Below are 18,329 nucleotides of genomic sequence, written 5' to 3'. Positions count from 1 at the left end.
AAGCAAAATCTAGTTCATTTCAAAGCAGTTCAACCTAGAAAAAGAGGCGATGGACGGTGAAAGAGGAGAGGGTTGCCAGAATAACCCAAGAGATGTTTGGGAAGAGAGGATGGGATGACTTACTTTTCTCTGAGGTGGCTGACTTCCAGTTTAAAGTCTTCATCCTCAAATTCGGAGTCGTTGTCACTGCTGATGTAGGAGTTATTAAAGGAGTTGTTGTTCAGACTGGGCAGCGAGGCTTTATGAGGAGAGTCTGGACTCAAAAACTGCCCATAATTACTGGGTCCATTAGCAGCCTGGGCAGCGGGTGGAGGCGTCTGCCTGGACTCGAGGCTCTGCTCCTGGGTACGACTGACTGAGAATCTACCAACAAGGGCCTCTGGGTTGGTGGTAACCTGAAATAAAAGCATAAAATATTCAATGAGATAATGAATGAACGGACAGCGGGACAAGCAAAGGAACCCCCTCACCCATTACACTACAAGATCAAAAACAGGAAACAGGAAATACCTGGAAGCGTCCGATGGTTGTGGTGGGCTTAGGAGAGGGGCAGGGGGAGGTGAGGGGGGAGGGGTGGTGTGACCCTCCCAGAGTCCGCTGGGGGAGTCCGTCCACAACATCTCCTCCTTGTCGTCCTCCCCCTCGCAGAGGAGACGAGGAACCCTTGTGCAGTGTATTCTCCGGGCTGGAGAGACTGGAGGAGGACGACGAGGAAGAGGAGGAAGAGGGGGTGGAGGAAGATTCAGTGCATGCTGGTCGTTGGACAGGAGGAGCTTCGGTAGCCAACGAGACCTAATCGGTGATAGGAGTCAGGGAAAGGGGACAATGCAACAGATACAACTTAAAATCCACAAATTCAGGCAACCTGAAATCAAAGGTTTATAGTTGACCTCTAACAACATTCATTATGTAGATATTCATGAATGTTTCTGTAGTGTAGAGTAATCCTACCTGAAATCTTCCCAGTTTGATTCCAACTGAAGGATGAGGAGGACCAGAAGACAACCCAGTTGCTTCCTCCAGAGAGAAGGGAACTTAAAGGCAGATGTTAAAAATATTAGACTGATCAGCTATAGAGACCGACACATAGATTAATAGATGTAGATACATACTTGGTTGTCCCGCTGAAGTTACGCCACTGTGAGACTGTAAGAGAAGAGACTGGGTTAGTACTGAGCAGTGTCATTGAAATACAATGCAAGTATGAGTAATATCCAAACGTGTGTGTGTCTGTGTGTGTGTGTGCGCGCGTGTGTGTGTTTACCTGTGTGTGTGTGCTGACAGGAACGGTCTCTGGGCTCAGTGCTCTCCTCAACTGAGCATCCAGGTCCTCCAGAGGCTGCTGGGACTGGAAAAAGACAGATACACGATTAGACTTAGACACACACACACACACACACACACACACACACTTAAGCAAACACACCCAGGATCAGCCACTGAAGTTGATTACAAGCACAGATCAGCCAAAAGCACACATGTATGGTTACTAGAGCTGAACCATAATTCACATAATTCACTATTACAAGTCACATCTCACTATTCAGTGGTTACATGGAGGGACTATTCTTTGATGGCAGCATTCACAGTCACAACAAAACAGTCTGGAAACTAGAGTTCAGTGTCCGTACCCGGTCCTCAGCCCGTCCCCTTTGTCTCTCTCAGTCCCGTTTCATTTGTGTCTCTTAACCAGCCTTTCTCCTATCCTATTTCTTTTATCATCTGCCATTAATGTATTTATTGATCGCACTGTAGAGTTTATTGTGATGTGTTCTTAGTTGTTTAGGATGTAAAAGTAAGATTTATGATGGAGATGAAACATAACGTCTGAGGTCTCAGGTTTCACAAGCAGAAGCACTATTAATGCACAGCAGTATAGGCTCAGTTGCATACAGTGTTGCATTGCATTGGAAATAGAACTCTAAAAATGAGCAAAAAATAAACAAACACCTGTATTAGACAAGGTCCAGGGAAGGATGGCAGGAGTTCTGAAGGAGGAGAACTGGCCTAATCCCAGAGAAAGGGAGTCGATGAAAAGACAGAGTGGGAGAAATGAGAGAGAAAAGGTTTGAAGAGGAGGTTTAAGACTAGTGTTCGTTGTGGAGAATGTTAAAAGAAATTTGCATGCCAGATGAATTGTAAGGAAAGTAGAAACATCTTCCAACACCTATAATTTCTAAAGATTAAATAATCTGCGGCTTCTTATTAAGTAACTAACACAACGACTAGTGCTTTAACTATGTCGAAATAACTAGTATTGCCATCAAAGGCTGGCTCACTTACCGGTGCCCTGGATAAAGTGGGTTTGGATGGAGTGGTCTGGACAAAGGATGAAGCAGGCAGGGCTGTAGAAACTGAAACCATAAAGTCAGGAAGCAGCATTATTAAAACAGATGTTAACTGACCCGACACACACAAACATATTAATCTACATACCAATCGGTGCAGGGGTGGAGATAGGTGTTCCAGGGCCCTGTATGGGAAGAGGTGACCCAAGTGACAGGCTGCAGGGGGGCTGAGGAGGATTGGCTGGCTGACTGGAGCCAGGTGTGGTGACAGATGTGCTGGAGGTAGAGCAGGGGCCCAATGGAGACGAGGTACCTGCCACATGGGCTCCAGAGGCAGGGTCAGCAGCTAGGATGTCTCCCTGGGCGGCTGGCGCCCCTCCACCGAGATCCATGAAGAGAGAGCGCAGCTTCTTCTCCAGTGCTTGGATGTCGTCCGGTTTGCCTTGTGACTCAGCGAATGCCTCACACCTGAGAAAAATATCAAGGAATGTTTTTGCAAATCTGCTCAATGGATGAAATAAGCCCCGAAAAACTTGCTAAATCCTGATTAATGAACTACAAGAACTTTGCCTAATACAGTCTAGAACTGGAAAAGTTATGATTTAAAAACAGAAACGGTCTGATCAGAGAATAAGTAAAGAAGAGTCCAAAACAAAGCAAGCTATTCATGCCAGCTTTTTGGTATGAGTCAGTTTTCGATACCAGAAAAGTAGTCAGGTGCCAAGTCCTAATAAGTAAATAAACTAAGGAGACTAAATAAAGACATATCGTCCATCTCTCACCTTGCATCGCATTCCCCACAGTGTGTGTGCGTCTGCCCAGGCAGGGCCACCGTCTGCGGCTGGGTGAGGACCGAGGTCGGTTGGACTGAGGGAACACTGGTGGTCACCGGCTGAAGCCCCACAGTTGCGGAGGAGGAGGGGGGAGAGTGGATGGCGTGGGAGGCGGCAGAGGGAGCGAGCTGGGGGCCAGGGATGGCAGTGGTGGGGATGACAGAGGAGGAGAGGGAAGCGGTAGAGGAGGAGGGGGGAGAGACTGACGGATGATCGGAGGAGACTTCACCGGGGGGAAGAGTGGAGGAGGGAGGGGAGGTTACAAGAGGAAGAGTCTGGGCGGGAGGAGGGGAGGTGAGCATTGTTGGGGGGATGCTGGCAGGTGGTACAGTGGAGGGTACTGAAGCAGCAATGACAGCAGGGACAGTTTGAGACTGAGGCTGGGTGAAAACCTGGGGCTGAATTTGTGCTTGCCCCTGGACCTGCACCTGTCCTTGGGGTTGGGACGCAGCCTGTATCCCCGGCTGTGGTAGTACCTGTGACTGAAGGATGGACTGATTCACCACAGTAGGAGGAGGGGAGGAGGAGGAACAAGGGGGGCTGAGACCGACAGCGGGCTTGGAGGAGGAGGAGGAGGAGGAGGAAGGGGGAGGAAGAGAGGCATCCGGGGCCTGCTCCTGTGCCTGGTTCAAATTAGAAGGGACAAGTCCAGCCGTAGCATCCACGGTAGGAGTGACTATGCTAGCCTGTGTAGGGAGAGGTGCTGCTGCAGCCTGCAGAAGAGGATGGGTGGAGTGGATTAAAGCTGGGGCGGTGCAGGGTCCGGCATCAAACTGGTTCCGTCTGAGCTCAGAGAAGGCCTGTTGTAAGCTGACTGCTCCAGCAGAATGGGACAACCCCAATCCTTGGGCCGGAGCCTGAGATGGAGCTGAAGCTGGAGGAACTGCGGAAAAAGAAACACTGTTTTAGACCCAAAAGTCCTTCGTGTTCACTTTAAGATCTTTGACCTACCCGTACTTGTACATTTTCATCCACTATGTGGAATACTCTTTTGAAGGGAAAATTGACGGTCTTGTGACCGACTGTCTATTTGTTTGTTAAAAAATGTTTAGGCATAGATAGACAGTGTTCTACTAAAGGATCCTATTGTATCAAATCAAATGAATGTCATTGTCTTATTGCATTTGGACAGAACATTTGCACTATTTCCTTTAAAAGCATTACAGCTTAATCTGATGAGTGTGTGGGTACTGTCATTTAGTGCACAATTGTGTGTGTGAGTGTTTGTTAAAGTTAGATTGAAGAAAAACGGGGCAAAAAGGGTCTTAATTTAGAATTTCTCTCTTTTTTTTTGCCGATCATTATAATCTTTGAAAAAAATACAATTATTTCTTAACACCAACATTTTATCTGGAAGTCCAACAAGTAAGTAATTAGTGGTCGTAAGTTGATAGATTGTAAACAAATCCTTCCTTTGGAAAAGAAACAGAGTGAACTGTTTGTGTGACACACACACACACCCACACACACACACACAGCCCTAACCTATTTCAACAGGAGGTGCACGGGCAGGAGAAGGAGACGAGGGAAACATTTGTTCCTTCAGCCTGGCTTCAGGTACGGGGCTGACGATGAACCTGCGACCTGCTGAATGGACCACTTGTGCTGTTGCACTGGGAGGGATGTCTGGGGAGAGATGAAAGTCAGAACATACCGCTGTTATTGGTTAATTATCCGAGGGAACAATATGCAAACTGCTATTCTTTTCTACAGCTAACTCGCTAAATAAGCAACCGGAAGCTTTGTGGATACAAAATAGATGCTTTAAAGAGAAATGCGTGAATATTCTGTCTGTGGGAATTCCATGCTGTGCTCAAGGAAACACCTGCAGTGTGAATGCTTGACACAGATGATTCAAGTTGCGCCTTACAGTTGCCACCCTGTTGCTCGACTGGCACTTAAACTGGTGCATGTTGATATTCTAAGGCTTTTTATTTTGTTAGTTTTACCTGGCATGGGGACAGATATCGCAGGAATCTGCTGCGCCATATCACCTGGCATCTGTAGATCAACAACACAACATGAAACACTGAAAGATAGATGGTGTAAAAGAGATAAAAGGTATACTGTACAGTGTGTATATTAGCAACTATTTTAGCATTTTGTCTATCAAGAAGTCCAGCGACCCCAAAAAAAAACTAAGAAAAAGACAAAAACACAAACCGAGAGAAAGAAATATAGACCGAGTGTTGTATTTACTTGGCTGTTTGTGTCTCTCTCCAGACCCTTCTCATCTGCGTTCTCTATCACCTCTCGGACCTGCTCAATGAATGACTCCCTCTCACTCTCCAGGATGAACTCACTCTGGACCTGATGTGAAAAAAAGACACGTTAAGATGTGTGTTTGTAATATGTGACGGGAAACAAAGCTGGTTTGTACTTCCTATGCCAGTGCGTGGCCACCGAGGTATAATTTAGCTCTGTGTGGGAACCTACTGATTACTCAATGAAAGGACAAGGACAAGAGCACAGCAATTATGTGTACTTCACCGGTTTTGGGTGACAATGAGTAGATAGCACGCATACTGGCATGTGAAGCATATTCCAGCCTTTTAAAAGAGGTATTAATACAGGTGGAGAGAGCGAATATGACGGTGTGTGTACCATGATCTGGGCGATCTCTTCAGGGTTGTCTCCATCCAGGTCGAATCTGAAAGTCACCATCTTCCTATTGTGGGTCTCCAGCTGACACTCTGCTACCCTGTCTCCTCGGTTGGAAATCTACACCCACACACACACACACAAAAACAAAAACAAAAATAAACAGAAAGAAGAAGACGGAATGTAAACAGTATCTCTCATAGATGTTTCTCATTACGTATATTGAAACTCGTAACTCTGTAACAACCAATAAAATACCAACAGTGGTGCAGTGCAAGAGAGGATTTATCGTTTCATTATGAGTATATAGGATTTATAGGACGTGTTATTACATTCAGGACATGGAGTTTCGCCTTTGAGATCTTCTCGTGGCGCGATCGGCTTCGCACAGAGCGCCTCTGATGTCGCTTGGTGGAGCGCCCTTCATGGCGGCCTCCTCCTCCTCCCTCGTTGCCGTCACTCAGACCTGAAGTCTCAGAGTGGCCGCTGAGGTACAAATTTAATAAGAGACAAAGAGGTAAATGAAAAAAAATGAAATGTGATGAAAAATATTTGAGCAGTTCAGACATTGTGTTTGCTTGTTAACGCATTTATTACCTCTCTATAGATGAGAGCACTTGAGGTGGCTGTAGTTGGGACTGGGACAGCTCTGAAGACTGAGAGGCAGACTGAAACACACACACACACACACACGCACATGAAAATGCACGTACACACACACACAATCAAGATGATCGCTGTCAACACAAACACCAGGGACATTTGGGGAAAGAAAATGCAGCAGGAAGGCATGAAATATAAGCAAAGTGTGACAAAAATAAGAGAGAAAACTAACTAGATAGTAAGAAGTGGGTTCATGATTTTAGAGAAACATTATATAGAGCAGTCGAGAGACAGAATTGGTCCGAACAACAACTAAAACTAGTGCATGGAACAACAGTAACAAAGCAAGAACTGCCCAAAAAGAGAACATGAACAGGATTGTATTCATTAGGTGTATTAGGTTTCTCCACTTGCCTCATAATTGATAAACATCTATAAATGAAGACTTAGATATTAGAACAAATAGTAAGAGCAGAGTTCAACTCTTGCACTTGGACTAAAAAGAAATCTGCAGACAGTGAAACATGGATTCTATTAGACATTATGTATTTGTAGACCAATCAAAACCGTCTCTGACGTCACACCAACGACCCAGGAATCCTTTCCAACAATTATTGCTTCATTGTGTTTTTCTAAATAAGTCAGTGTTGCTACATTCAAAACAAGCCACACAAGCTATTCAACAACCAGACTAGTCATTCAATGTAGTAAAAGGAAATCAGAATATGTCGGCACATTAAATGAGACGCGAGTCATAACACCAACTGGAAACCGTTGTTCAGATTGCAGGTTTAATATAACTTCCGTCCAAACTGTTACTGTAGGTTTGCAGGATATTGGGCCTCATGCAAAAACCAGACCCGCTGCATGAGTCATGTGCAGATAGTCAGCCTGTCTCTACAAGTGGAACCACTTCAGAAACATAATTCCTATTTCTGTTCACCACATCATCATCATGGCTTTCCAATTTAGCTTTTTTGGATTCTAATTGGCATATTTTGGCACAGAAATGTAAACATTTCTCTTGTCGTGAAATTCTCCAACAACTGCCGCTAGGTTTTAATGCTGGTCCCTGTCCAGGATCATCTTCTGTTGCACTGAGTGTAACATCACCCACTTGGACTATAATATACTCTGGTCTAATACCTCCGTCTCACGTACACTCTCTCACCGCCTCTCATATTACTCGTGGCCGCTTTGCTTCCGTTTGTTTAACAAGTGTATCATATTAAACCATCTTTATTTCTGTCACAGTATGAAGCTGCCCTGAAAACTGTACCGTTTACATTCAATTGCTTCGGGGTCCACAAGTGTATGCAGTCAAGAGAGTTTGGTGAATGTGACTTCCAAACCTCACAGATACTGGATATGGATAAGAATATGAAAATGTTCTTGCATCTTATATAACATGCAGTACATCCTCTCTTTCAAATGTGCATCATGGACAAGTAGGAATTCCATAAAAACAAAGTTAAAAATCCAATAATCCCAGGCACCTGACAAGGATTCAAACAACTAGAGCATTCAGGTGTCGGGTCTATAACCAGTACCTGGGGCGGGGCTTCCATGGGAGTATCAGGCGGGGCGGTGACTACACTGATGATTGGCACCACCATAGCCAACGGCTGAGGCACAGGTATGGGCACAGGTGGAGGAGGAGGAGGAGGAGGAGGAGAAACAATAGTAGGCACCGCCCCAACAGGGAGCGGCAGAGGAGAGGGAGGGGAAGCCACGACCGCTGTCGGCATGGTAACAGGGAGGGACGGCGACGGACAGGGCAGTATCACCAAGGAAACGGAAGATGGAGTTAAGCTGGGCTGAGAAGAGGAGGAAGGGCCAGAAGGAGGAAGAGGAGGAGGCAGAAAGGGGAAAGGAGGGAGAGAGAAGAAGGTAGATAAGGCCGAGAGGAAAAGGGAGGGAGGAAAAGGGAGGGAGCAACGTCATAGGGAGGATGAGGAAGCAGATAAACCCGAGCAAAGACAGATATATCGCCCGAGTGATGGAGCAGTGAGATAACGGTTGGTTCACCTTAAAGGCTTCACATCAAGAGAAAAACGACTTGCCTGTTAGCTTGTGAGTCTGGTTCTTTATTGATCTCCATGATAAACCATGTTAAAACACAGACACTAGAAAAAAGCCATCTATAGTTCACTGGAACACTGATCAAGCCTGTTAGTGACAACATCTGAAATTAAACAACAAACTCTGTGACACAAAGGTCGTGTAAAACACACACGACTCTTTAGATCATGCAACTGGCAATGTGCAGTGTGGCTTTACAGGTAGTAGGAGAGCAGGCAAATTCTTTGTGCAATGCAGATGGGCAACACTCTTAATACCGTATTCACACACACACACACACACACACACACACACACACACACACACACACACACACACACACTATTTAATGCTGCTGTAAGTCTATATTGAGTTTAAGCATTGCATGTGTTCTTGAGGTTTAAATGTCAAATGCATTACTTTCCTCATAAAACAGTTGCAAAGGACGATTTTTCTTAAAGGTGTGAAACCTGCACAGTTTACATCCATGTTTACTAGCGATCAGTCTTCTTGCTCCCTCTCTCTGTTGGCACATCGCTGTGTATCTTGGCGCATTACAGCCGCCTGTCAATAAGAGCGCTGCAGGGATGACGGATTTTTGTAGGCCAACCCAGGAAGTTATCACCATTACGATGAAAATAATAGAGCATAACTAGTGCATGTCTGCCTCCTGTTCACACTGACTTTTTAAGTTATATGGACCGACGGGTAACTGCTTGATTGGACCGTTTTGGCGATTGTCCTCCCACATCCCCAGGACCCTCGAGGGAAATTAAATTCTGATGACTCAGGGACAGACGGTTTTATCAGAGTTGAGCTTTTGAAATAATTCTAAAAATCACATATCTGCCAAAATTAAATCCTTTGTTTCACATCTCAAACGAAACGCACCAGAGTTCGCTTAGAAGTGAACCGAGACCGACCTTTTTAGGCTGTCTCGTTTTGATTGTTTGGTCCGACTGACTGCTTTCAGACCACATGAACCATAATAACGGCGCAAACCGACCTGAGTTTGTTGAGAACTACCTAAGAGGTTAGGTGTAAAACCATAGCATACTGGATTTTGGCCTTGAACATCAACGCTACACCTCTTTCAAGGTTTTTCCACTGTTACCAATACTCATCTCTTACCATTTATCAGTTCTGATTCAGGAAATGACCCATCTTCATTTGCTAAAAATGTGTTCATGTATTTGCCATCTATGTTGTAATGACGGAGTTAGAAGGAGCATTACATCTGGGGTGAACAAAGGAGAACTCTATTAACAATAGGCATCAACAAAACAAGAGGATTGTCAAACTGATTTTACACACCACCACTAACGGTTACACGAGGGCACCGACAGAACGTACATGAAAGCCACATACACTCGCATATGTTCTGGTACCTGAACTATTGCTAGCCGAGCAGCTTGGTACAGAAAGTAAAGATGTTCTATACTGGGAGACGGACTGAGGTCAAAAAACTGAACACACACACACACACACACACACACACACACACACAATCCCACATACATTTGTACAGACAAGTACAAACACACATAAGGACAAACCCGGTGATAAGTGCAGGCAGCAAGCCAGAGAGTGGAAAGAAAAACAGAAAAACAATCTGAGCTGAACGAAGAAGAAAGAAGCAAAAAAGACGAGCAAAACATGCAATAATAACAACACATGGGCCAAGAATGGCATTGAATATGAAGACAATCCAGCATAGATTATTAGCTTGTGTGACAAAATGTTCAAGTGTACATCATTACTATATGTGCAAACAGGAAGGTGTGTGTTTCTGGTGATCTTCAGTTAAATCCTGCACCTGTCTGCAAAGAGCCAGCACCAGCTTGTGTCCATTAGGAGTTTGTTTATGAAGAATTGTGTTACATGTAGAGTATATTTCATTAGTGGAGCTACTTTACGTACCTGTGACGACGCCTGTGGCAGAGATGTGTGTGTGGGGCTCTGAACTGATGTAATACTGTGACTGGAGGAAACAACCTGGAGAGAGAAAGGAAAGCAGTGTGAGACAGAGAGTAGAGAACAGGGAGGAGGGAGATCTACTCAATACGAATATGAATTGACAGACACGCCAGTATCTTTACTTGGTTTGATCCTTTTTTTATAGCTAGTGCAGTTCCCAGTCATGTCCTGATTATTATAACCTGGATAAACTCAAATCCCAGTTATGAGAAAACAAAATGAGTTGGAAAATGCCAGCTGGGAAAACCAATCTTATCTAATTAAAATCAGTTTTTTTATAACCCCCTGTGTTGTTAATTTCCTAATTGGTTGTCAAACAATATTACAATAAAAAGATTTAGCAAAAGTGTTTTGTAAACACTGTGAATGTAACTACGGGGGAATGGCTGTTTTGCTCGTCTTGTCTTCTGAAAAGAAAAAATGTGATCTCTGATTAACATCCAATTTCGTGCTCAATCAAATCAGTTTAGGGCGGACATTAGTTCACCGCAGGGGCAGAAAGACTGTGGTACAACTGCAGGCAAAGTGCCAGCTCTGTGGGAGTCAATACCTTGAAGCAAAGGCAACAACTTCAAAGTGAACGCCGACATACGAGTTCTTTTTGTTTTTAATCTTTTTGGGGTTTGGACATCAAGGGGAGGCGGTGTTAAAAGTGAGAGTAAAGTGATGACATGAGAGAAGACTGGAAGTCTAAAACGTGACTTTTTAGGTTGCTGAAGTCGTTTCCCTACTTTTCTTACCTGTTGGGGGGCCCCAGGAGGAGCTGGCTGGGTGGTGACAGGGACCAGAGGGGGCCCCTGGGGAGTGGACTGGGCGGTGGGAGTCTGAGCCTGTTGCTGTGGAACAGATTTAGAGGAAGACAGACAGAAGGGTGGACGGAGAGGACGAGATGTCGAAGGACATAAAGGGTTGGAGGAGAGGGGCGGGAAATCAAGAGAAAATTGGCAATAAGGAGAAAAAAAAAACGAGAAAACAAAATCAGAGCATGTTCGCAGTTTGTCAACCAGAAACTGTACATTAGTGCAAACACAAGGTACTTGTTCTCTAGTGATCAGTTTTTAGTCTACATATTCTTCTTGTGTATGCACACATGCACACAGACAACGTCCGTCTATAAAGCAACAGATATACGCACACCAATACCAACTGTATGCACAGTTCGTAGTGTAGCATGTACAACAGTACAGGCACAGAACTGGGGTTAGGCAGGGTGTCAGTACAGGGATTGTTTTGTTTACATGCAGGTCAAACCCTTAGTGATTGGTAGTGATATTAAATCAAAGAAGCACAAGGTAGAAACTGGAATACGGACACCAAATTAACAACTCACCGCTCTCTAAAAACACATCTTTTCTTGCACTGCATACGATAAAATATGATGAGTCATGATTGTGGCCGACTCTGCCTGTTCCTGATGGTGTTAAAGTAAAACCTAAAGCTTGAAACTGCAAACATGCCTCGAGTCATGTTTAGTTGCCACATTGTCGGACATAATCCCGTTCAGAAAGTTTGTGCGGATTAATTCGTCAAATTCTATAGTGAGTTTAGATTTATGAGATTTCATCTATAAACTGTCCTGAGCGCCACGTTTGTTTTGCTATTAAAAAGCTCTTTCAATACTTTTCAAAAGAATCCTTAAAAGAAAATATTACTGGTTTGAAATGTTAGATTTTCTCTCTATTTCCAGTCAAGTTAAACTTTAGCTTTACCTGCATCCTTCAGATAACCTACAGCACTACAGGACATCATCATACAGACTGCTATGGCCGTTCTATTGACTGAACCCGTTACTGGTCATGAAGCACAAGTATGTCGCACCAGACACACTGCTACCTACCTTTTCTTAACATCATAAGCAGTCACGTAGAGACAATAAAGAATTTCACAACAACGATTTCTACTAAATACAATGTATGGCAAGACGGGAAACTTAGATGGATGAAAGATAATGACGTGAAAAAAAATACAAAACAGATGTAGTGACAGATAAAGACTGAAGGAATTAGAGTGATCATAGCGATGGTTCAAAGTAAAAAATGAAGAAAGTAAAAAGGGTGACACTGATTATATCAGCATTCTAAGGGTTTAATGAATTTCAACTGTGACCTTTGAACCTTGAGTAGGAAGTTGATCTCCAGGGTGGGTAGGAAACGACAAAACAATACGCTATAATAAAGAACTGACTTAAAGCCAATATCTTTAGCAATTACAACACAAAACACATAATCTAAAATATACAAAGAAAGAGGCTATCTGCATGGTTACACTGTAAGGTTGGTCTAAGCCCCCTTTGATTTTGTTGTATGTTTCTGAGTGTTTGTCCATACAAATCAACAAAGTCTCATAGCTTCATCACACTTCAAGGATTTTCTTAGATTCGTAACACACTAGTCAATGTGCAGGTGTCTAGAATAAATAGATATATTTGAAGTTTTTCTACATACAATTTTCCCCATTTGAGGCCCAAACGGACTTTGGATTTGTAAGAGTAAAAATGTAAGTATACCATACATACAGTATACTGCCACAAACACACATTTCTCATATACATTCATATATGAACATACAGACAACATATTACTTACTGATATTTACAAAGAAATCAAATACAGAACATGAACACAGGAGGGGGCTTAGACTGCTTGCACAACAGAGATTGTCCCAAAGTCTACCGTCTGAATGTGGCTTTTTAAAATAATCATTACTCAACTCACAACACTGAGTCTTATGTTGGGTTTCAAATCAAATGCTTCTGGTCTTGGTTGAACCCAGATGTGCTCTGGGTTGTGCCCTCATCTATAACTTCTTACGAATTATTTAAGTATTGCTAGAAGCACACATTGCCATAATGTGAGAGATTCTGAAGGCAGATGGTGAGAATCTCTGTCGTGTTGATATGACTGGAGAGGATTAAAACAAAGGCTACGTGATGACAATAAGCATCAACTGGGGCTCCTGGGTTGGTAGGGTAAAAAAAACAAAAAAAAACAGGGTCTGGGTCAAATTACTATCATAAATTAATTCAGCTGCTTTTCATAGAAAGATTCACTTTAATTGATGGATAACACTTGTTATCTATTCTAAATACGTTTTTTTCCAATTAATTGCAAACGACCTCATGGGCAAAATATCATGAAAAATGAGGTCTATGACAATATATATGAAATTCTTAATCTACGAGTTGTTGGCTATTTGCAGTCAAACAACAAAGAAAATGCGTAGAATGTCATAATAATTACAAAGTCTACAAATCTTTGCTAAAAAAGCAACTTGTGTCATTTCCACTAGTAATTGACCCAGAGGTTTAGGGGAGGTTTTAAGGTCTAGACTCAGTACCAGAGTAAGGTTAGCGGCCTGCATGGCCAGCAATGACTCATGGTACGTCATATCGGGTTGGGCTGGTATCACCCCTCCATGCCGAGCCCAGGCACTCTGGATCAGAGACTCCAGCTGGGTTGATGACGCTCCCCCAGGGTCGGTGGACGGAGTGGCGGGGAGAAAGCTCTGCATGGAGGGTGGATGTCCCTGGGGATCTACGGGGAACACTCCTCCGGATGAATCGTAGAGCGCGGCGGAGGACGAGTGAGGGATGGACTGAGCAGCGGAGGAGTCGAAGGGAGGGAGGAGAGGAGGGGGAGGAGGTGACTGGAACTCCCCGGCATCAGAGGAGGCCATAGAGTCACTGGAAGGTTCTGGGCTTCTGTCTTTTGTGGCTAAACCTATGTGGTGAAGAAGAAGACTTCCTGGAGGTAAGGGGAGCTCGGGACTGATATATGCATACATCTCTTCTGTCACCGGCTGAAGGCGGCTGTACGTGCCTGAACCACCTGATCCAGTTCCGGTGTTGTCGTCCAGAGGGAGGTCCATGGAGCTCCTTCTGGCCCGGTAAAGTCTGGATGCCAGGAGGCTCGGGTCTCCAGCAGCAGCTGCAGCGGCGGCTGCAGCTAAATGGAACTCAAAAACACTCCCAGTCGGTGGTGGGGCCTCGGCCATAACTTGAGGTGCAGTTATCGGGAAAGCCGACGAGGAGGCATGCTGTGGTGGAGGATAGCATCCATCAGACGATGAAGAAGAGCCGCCAGTGGGTAAAGGTGGAGGGATTGGGCTGTGTGCACTCATTCTTTGCATGAGGTGCGCGTGCAAGAACCCTGGTTGAGGTGGAGGAACAGGATCAAAACCGAAACTAGCGGCTGCAGCTGCTGCTGCTGCTGCTTGCCTCTGCTGATGGAAACTCAAGTGGCCAAGCTGGTGTGCAGTCATTGGGTATCCTCCATAAGCCATCGCTTCATAATGGTCCAATAAGGCAGCTTGATTTAGACTTAATCTCCTCACGGCCTCCTCGTGCTCTGCTCTCATGTCTTGATAGCCGTATAAACTTGGGTCAGATTGTCCTTGGAGATGCAGCGGCTCACCAACACCAAGCCTTTGAGCGGCCGCTGCAAAACCGGGATTTACCATGAAGAGAGAGGGCGTCTCAACACCCTCCATCCCAGAAAAGGGATGCAGGCTGCTCCCATAGCGAGTGTAGGCGGGCTGGAAGTGGCGGGTATGTGCCTCGAGAATGGACGTGCTCTTGCGTCTCTGGGTGTTGTAGGCCTTAGGAGGCCCAGTGGGAGGAGGCGAGAAGGAAATGGGGCGCTCAGGGATGGAGGGGAAGAAAATATTAGGGGGCTCTGGGAGAGTTTGGAGGGGGATGCTCCCTCCTGCTCCTCCTCCTGTGCTTCCTCCTCCACTGTAGGGGTGCGGCATTGAATGCTGCTGCGACAATGAGATACAACGAATTTAAGAATGAGAGAGAGAACCACAGCAAAGGCCCACATGAAAATGGAGAAAATAGTAAAGAGCATCATTTCAAAGCACTACCAAGAGAAGAAAAAAAGGGAGATATATTGTCTCTCCACATCAGAAACAAAAGATGTGTTTAAAATAGGACAGAATATAACCAACAGCTGTAGAAAAGGAGTGATGAGATGAAGTTAACAGGTAACGTTAAGACACAAAGCTGCAGTAGAACAGACAGACAGGCCAAGTGACAGACTGGACAAGACAGTAAAAGTGGGAGACACTGTGAGCTATGCAGTGGGGTAGTTTATGTCGTATAATACGAAGAAAAGAAAGGCCAAATAAGCTCAATCATATCCTGACGCACCTGCACTCAGGAAAACTGTCTTTTACCACAGAGATTCTTTCATTGATCATCCAACTACGTAGCTGCACCCTGACTATCTAGACAGGTCTGGTGTCTTCACTGGTAGAGTAAATCAAGTCAGTCAAGTTAGTCACGTGACTCATTAGTCACGTGATCCACTAGTCAGGTGTGTTCGTTAAGTCAGTGCAGTTAACGTCAACCACGATCGTTTCCTAAACCTAACCAAGTGGTTGTGTTGCCTAAACCCAACTTACTGTGAAATCAGAATTTTTTTTTTTTTTTAAAGATACTATGTGTGTACATTGACACACCATCTGGACACTTTCAAAACTACCACTAGAGGGGTACTCAGTGCGTCGATCTCCGGACACGGCCCAAGTTGGGAGGGAGAATGCATTGTATATAGCAATATTTTGTACGCTCTGAAAATTGTGGCTGTCAAATGAGCAGTTTTCCTGATGGCACATGCACATGATATTTGGACATTTGTATCATAGAGCAAAGTTAAAAAAGGTAAAGCTAGTCAATCTGTATTCAACATGAACACATGGTGGTCAAACAGAGGGAGAAAGAGAGAGAAAGAGAGTTAAAGAGAGGTGGATGGGCAGAATGAGACTCACAGCGGTGTCTGAAAGTAAACTAAATTTGAGCAAACCCTGATACATAAATAGCTCGGCTCACATTATATTGTATAAATAATTGATCAATATGTTAACTGGGAAGAGGACAGACGCTGTATACACATTAATATTTAGCAAAGGAGGCCGGGAAGGATACAGTGCTACTAAAATAATTCATGTTTTTCTCAAGTGTGCATCTCCTCTTTGCATTTTCAATTCTCTGATTCCACGTGGTTGTTTATGCATTTCTCATTTGGCTAGTTCTTCAAAGCTGTGACAAAAAACTGCACGAGTAACACAAGCTGTTTCATTAAGAATCCTTTCATTCACTGAGTCATCCCAGCTCTGCAGTGAGAGCAAACTGCATTCACTTTGGCACTGGGCCTTCCCAACACGTTTAAGCAGCTTTATCTACTTCCAGACACCAGTGTGGCACCTATCCCTCATCTTTCTCTCTCTCCCTTCTTCTCTGGTTGTCGCCAACCATCGTGAGCCTTGGGGTTTAGGACTGTGAACCTACAGGGGTGGAGAACAGGGCAGGTAGGCTGGCCCTCCGCTGCATGGCCCTGGGCAGAGAGGAGGCCGAGTGAATGGGTAGGACCGTCTCCAGGGCCTTGGAGAGGCGCCCAGCGAACGTGTCCCTCTCAGCTGCGAGAGGCATGCAGGGGGAGGCGGTGGTGTAGGAGGATGAGGAGGACAGGTCTGGAGGAGGGGTGGAGGGCTGCTTTGGACGAGCGGCCGTGGGTGGAGGAGCATGGGAAAAGGAGTAGGAGGAGGGAGGGACGCAAACAGACATGCTACGACTTCGACGACGGCGCAACGCAGGCTGTGGGCCAGGGCGGGGGCGATAGAAGAGGACGGGACCAACATGGAAAACAAACACAAAGGAATTCAAACACGCAAAAAGTGAACTAAACATGGATAACAGCAGCAAAATTAAAACACAACCAAAGGACGTGTAAAAAAAAGAAGAGGCTAAGTGAAGAATACAGAAAAAAAGACTTTCCATAATTACAACTTATTACATTAACAAACAAAATAATATCTGATACATTTTTGAAGGATTAATGAAAGAGAAAAACAAATCAGTGACTTTGTAGGAGAAACCGTTCCAGTTTTTCCAACAACTAATTTCTAGCAAAACCTGTCAGGAAAGTTAAACAAGACAAATAGCATAATAACACAAATAAATATAAACGACCTTATGAACAGAGGCAATAAATGAAACACAAACTGAAACAGAACAGTGAACAAAGAAACTGAAAAAAATAAATTCTAAACTAAATAATGAAATAAAGTAACACAATATTACATAAAAGGAGAGAATGGTTATTCAAGATATTCAATGAAGTAGTTATTTAATGTGATAAACCAGTAAGTAAGTCACTTTGTCTACACTGAAATGACCTTTGATGATAAAATAAGCCTATCGATAAATGTCCTAAAAATAAGTTCAAACCATCATTAAATTATTCAATCAATCAGCCCACAAACTAAAACTCAATGACTATCCGGTTGAACAATTTCAGTCAGTGGAGTTGCTGGTAAACTGGAAGTCAGACAAGAGCATCTGTAGCCAAAAGGTCCCCAGATGCAAACGTCGTGGGAAATTAAATAAGAAATGATCACTCCTACGTATAAATGTGCCTTTGAGCAAGGAATTGGACTCATCTGCTGCTAAAAGGTCAACAATTAATGATTATGGTTAAAACAACAAGCTATGCTCATCAAACAAATATATAAAATATCAATTTAAATCCAGGGCCATTTTATCCCACTTGTTCCTTGTTCCTTCCTGAACAGGATGCTTCAAGTAGGAAAACAAATATACAACACAAGAAAAAGAATAGTAACTGAACAACAGATGTGACAACTAGATGCTTACATGAGGGAGCATTATTAACACATATGGATTTCAACACACAGAACGAGGAGGATTGAGGGAGGAAGAAAGAAAGAGGTAACTGGCTGATGAAATGGCAGGATTGAGGTAAAGAGGGATGCATGACATCTGGTACGCTGAGGAGAAAGTGACTTACAGATTGAAAGATGAATTACAAAACGGAACGCTGAGCTGGCTTACTATGAAAGTAAGCGTTTGACCGACTGCTTAGCTGACTGACAAACTGAGTAAATCTCAGATTGTGTAATTAACTAACTTATCTAAGATGTGTTGCTTTCTCTCCACGCAATGCAG

General features: G+C 44.1%; 1 protein-coding gene across 2 annotated transcripts in view; it reads right to left on the bottom strand.

Annotated features, from left to right (window-relative positions):
• wnk1b (WNK lysine deficient protein kinase 1b) overlaps positions 1-18,329 on the bottom strand; it is a 72,924-nt gene that overhangs the window by 8,868 nt on the left and 45,727 nt on the right. Inside the window, exons 12-30 of one of the 2 annotated variants that reach the window (XM_079183651.1) lie at positions 13,700-15,118; positions 11,104-11,199; positions 10,307-10,381; positions 7,876-8,142; positions 6,320-6,384; positions 6,055-6,208; positions 5,726-5,842; positions 5,321-5,431; positions 5,071-5,122; positions 4,607-4,747; positions 3,071-4,004; positions 2,437-2,756; positions 2,284-2,354; positions 1,951-2,007; positions 1,265-1,348; positions 1,113-1,146; positions 952-1,034; positions 511-792; positions 124-395 (exon numbers count right to left, since the gene is read on the bottom strand). In XM_079183651.1, the coding sequence (XP_079039777.1) occupies positions 124-395; positions 511-792; positions 952-1,034; positions 1,113-1,146; positions 1,265-1,348; positions 1,951-2,007; positions 2,284-2,354; positions 2,437-2,756; positions 3,071-4,004; positions 4,607-4,747; positions 5,071-5,122; positions 5,321-5,431; positions 5,726-5,842; positions 6,055-6,208; positions 6,320-6,384; positions 7,876-8,142; positions 10,307-10,381; positions 11,104-11,199; positions 13,700-15,118 (4,634 nt within the window). Of the gene's footprint in view, positions 1-123; positions 396-510; positions 793-951; positions 1,035-1,112; positions 1,147-1,264; positions 1,349-1,950; positions 2,008-2,283; positions 2,355-2,436; positions 2,757-3,070; positions 4,005-4,606; positions 4,748-5,070; positions 5,123-5,320; positions 5,432-5,725; positions 5,843-6,054; positions 6,209-6,319; positions 6,391-7,875; positions 8,143-10,306; positions 10,382-11,103; positions 11,200-13,699; positions 15,119-18,329 lie in introns of both variants that reach the window. The other variant, XM_079183652.1, reaches the window with a different exon arrangement.

This window comes from Pholis gunnellus (assembly GCF_910591455.1).
Source record: "Pholis gunnellus genome assembly, chromosome: 22".
NCBI lineage: Eukaryota > Metazoa > Chordata > Actinopteri > Perciformes > Pholidae > Pholis > Pholis gunnellus.
This window is presented reverse-complemented; position numbering and strand designations above follow the sequence as displayed.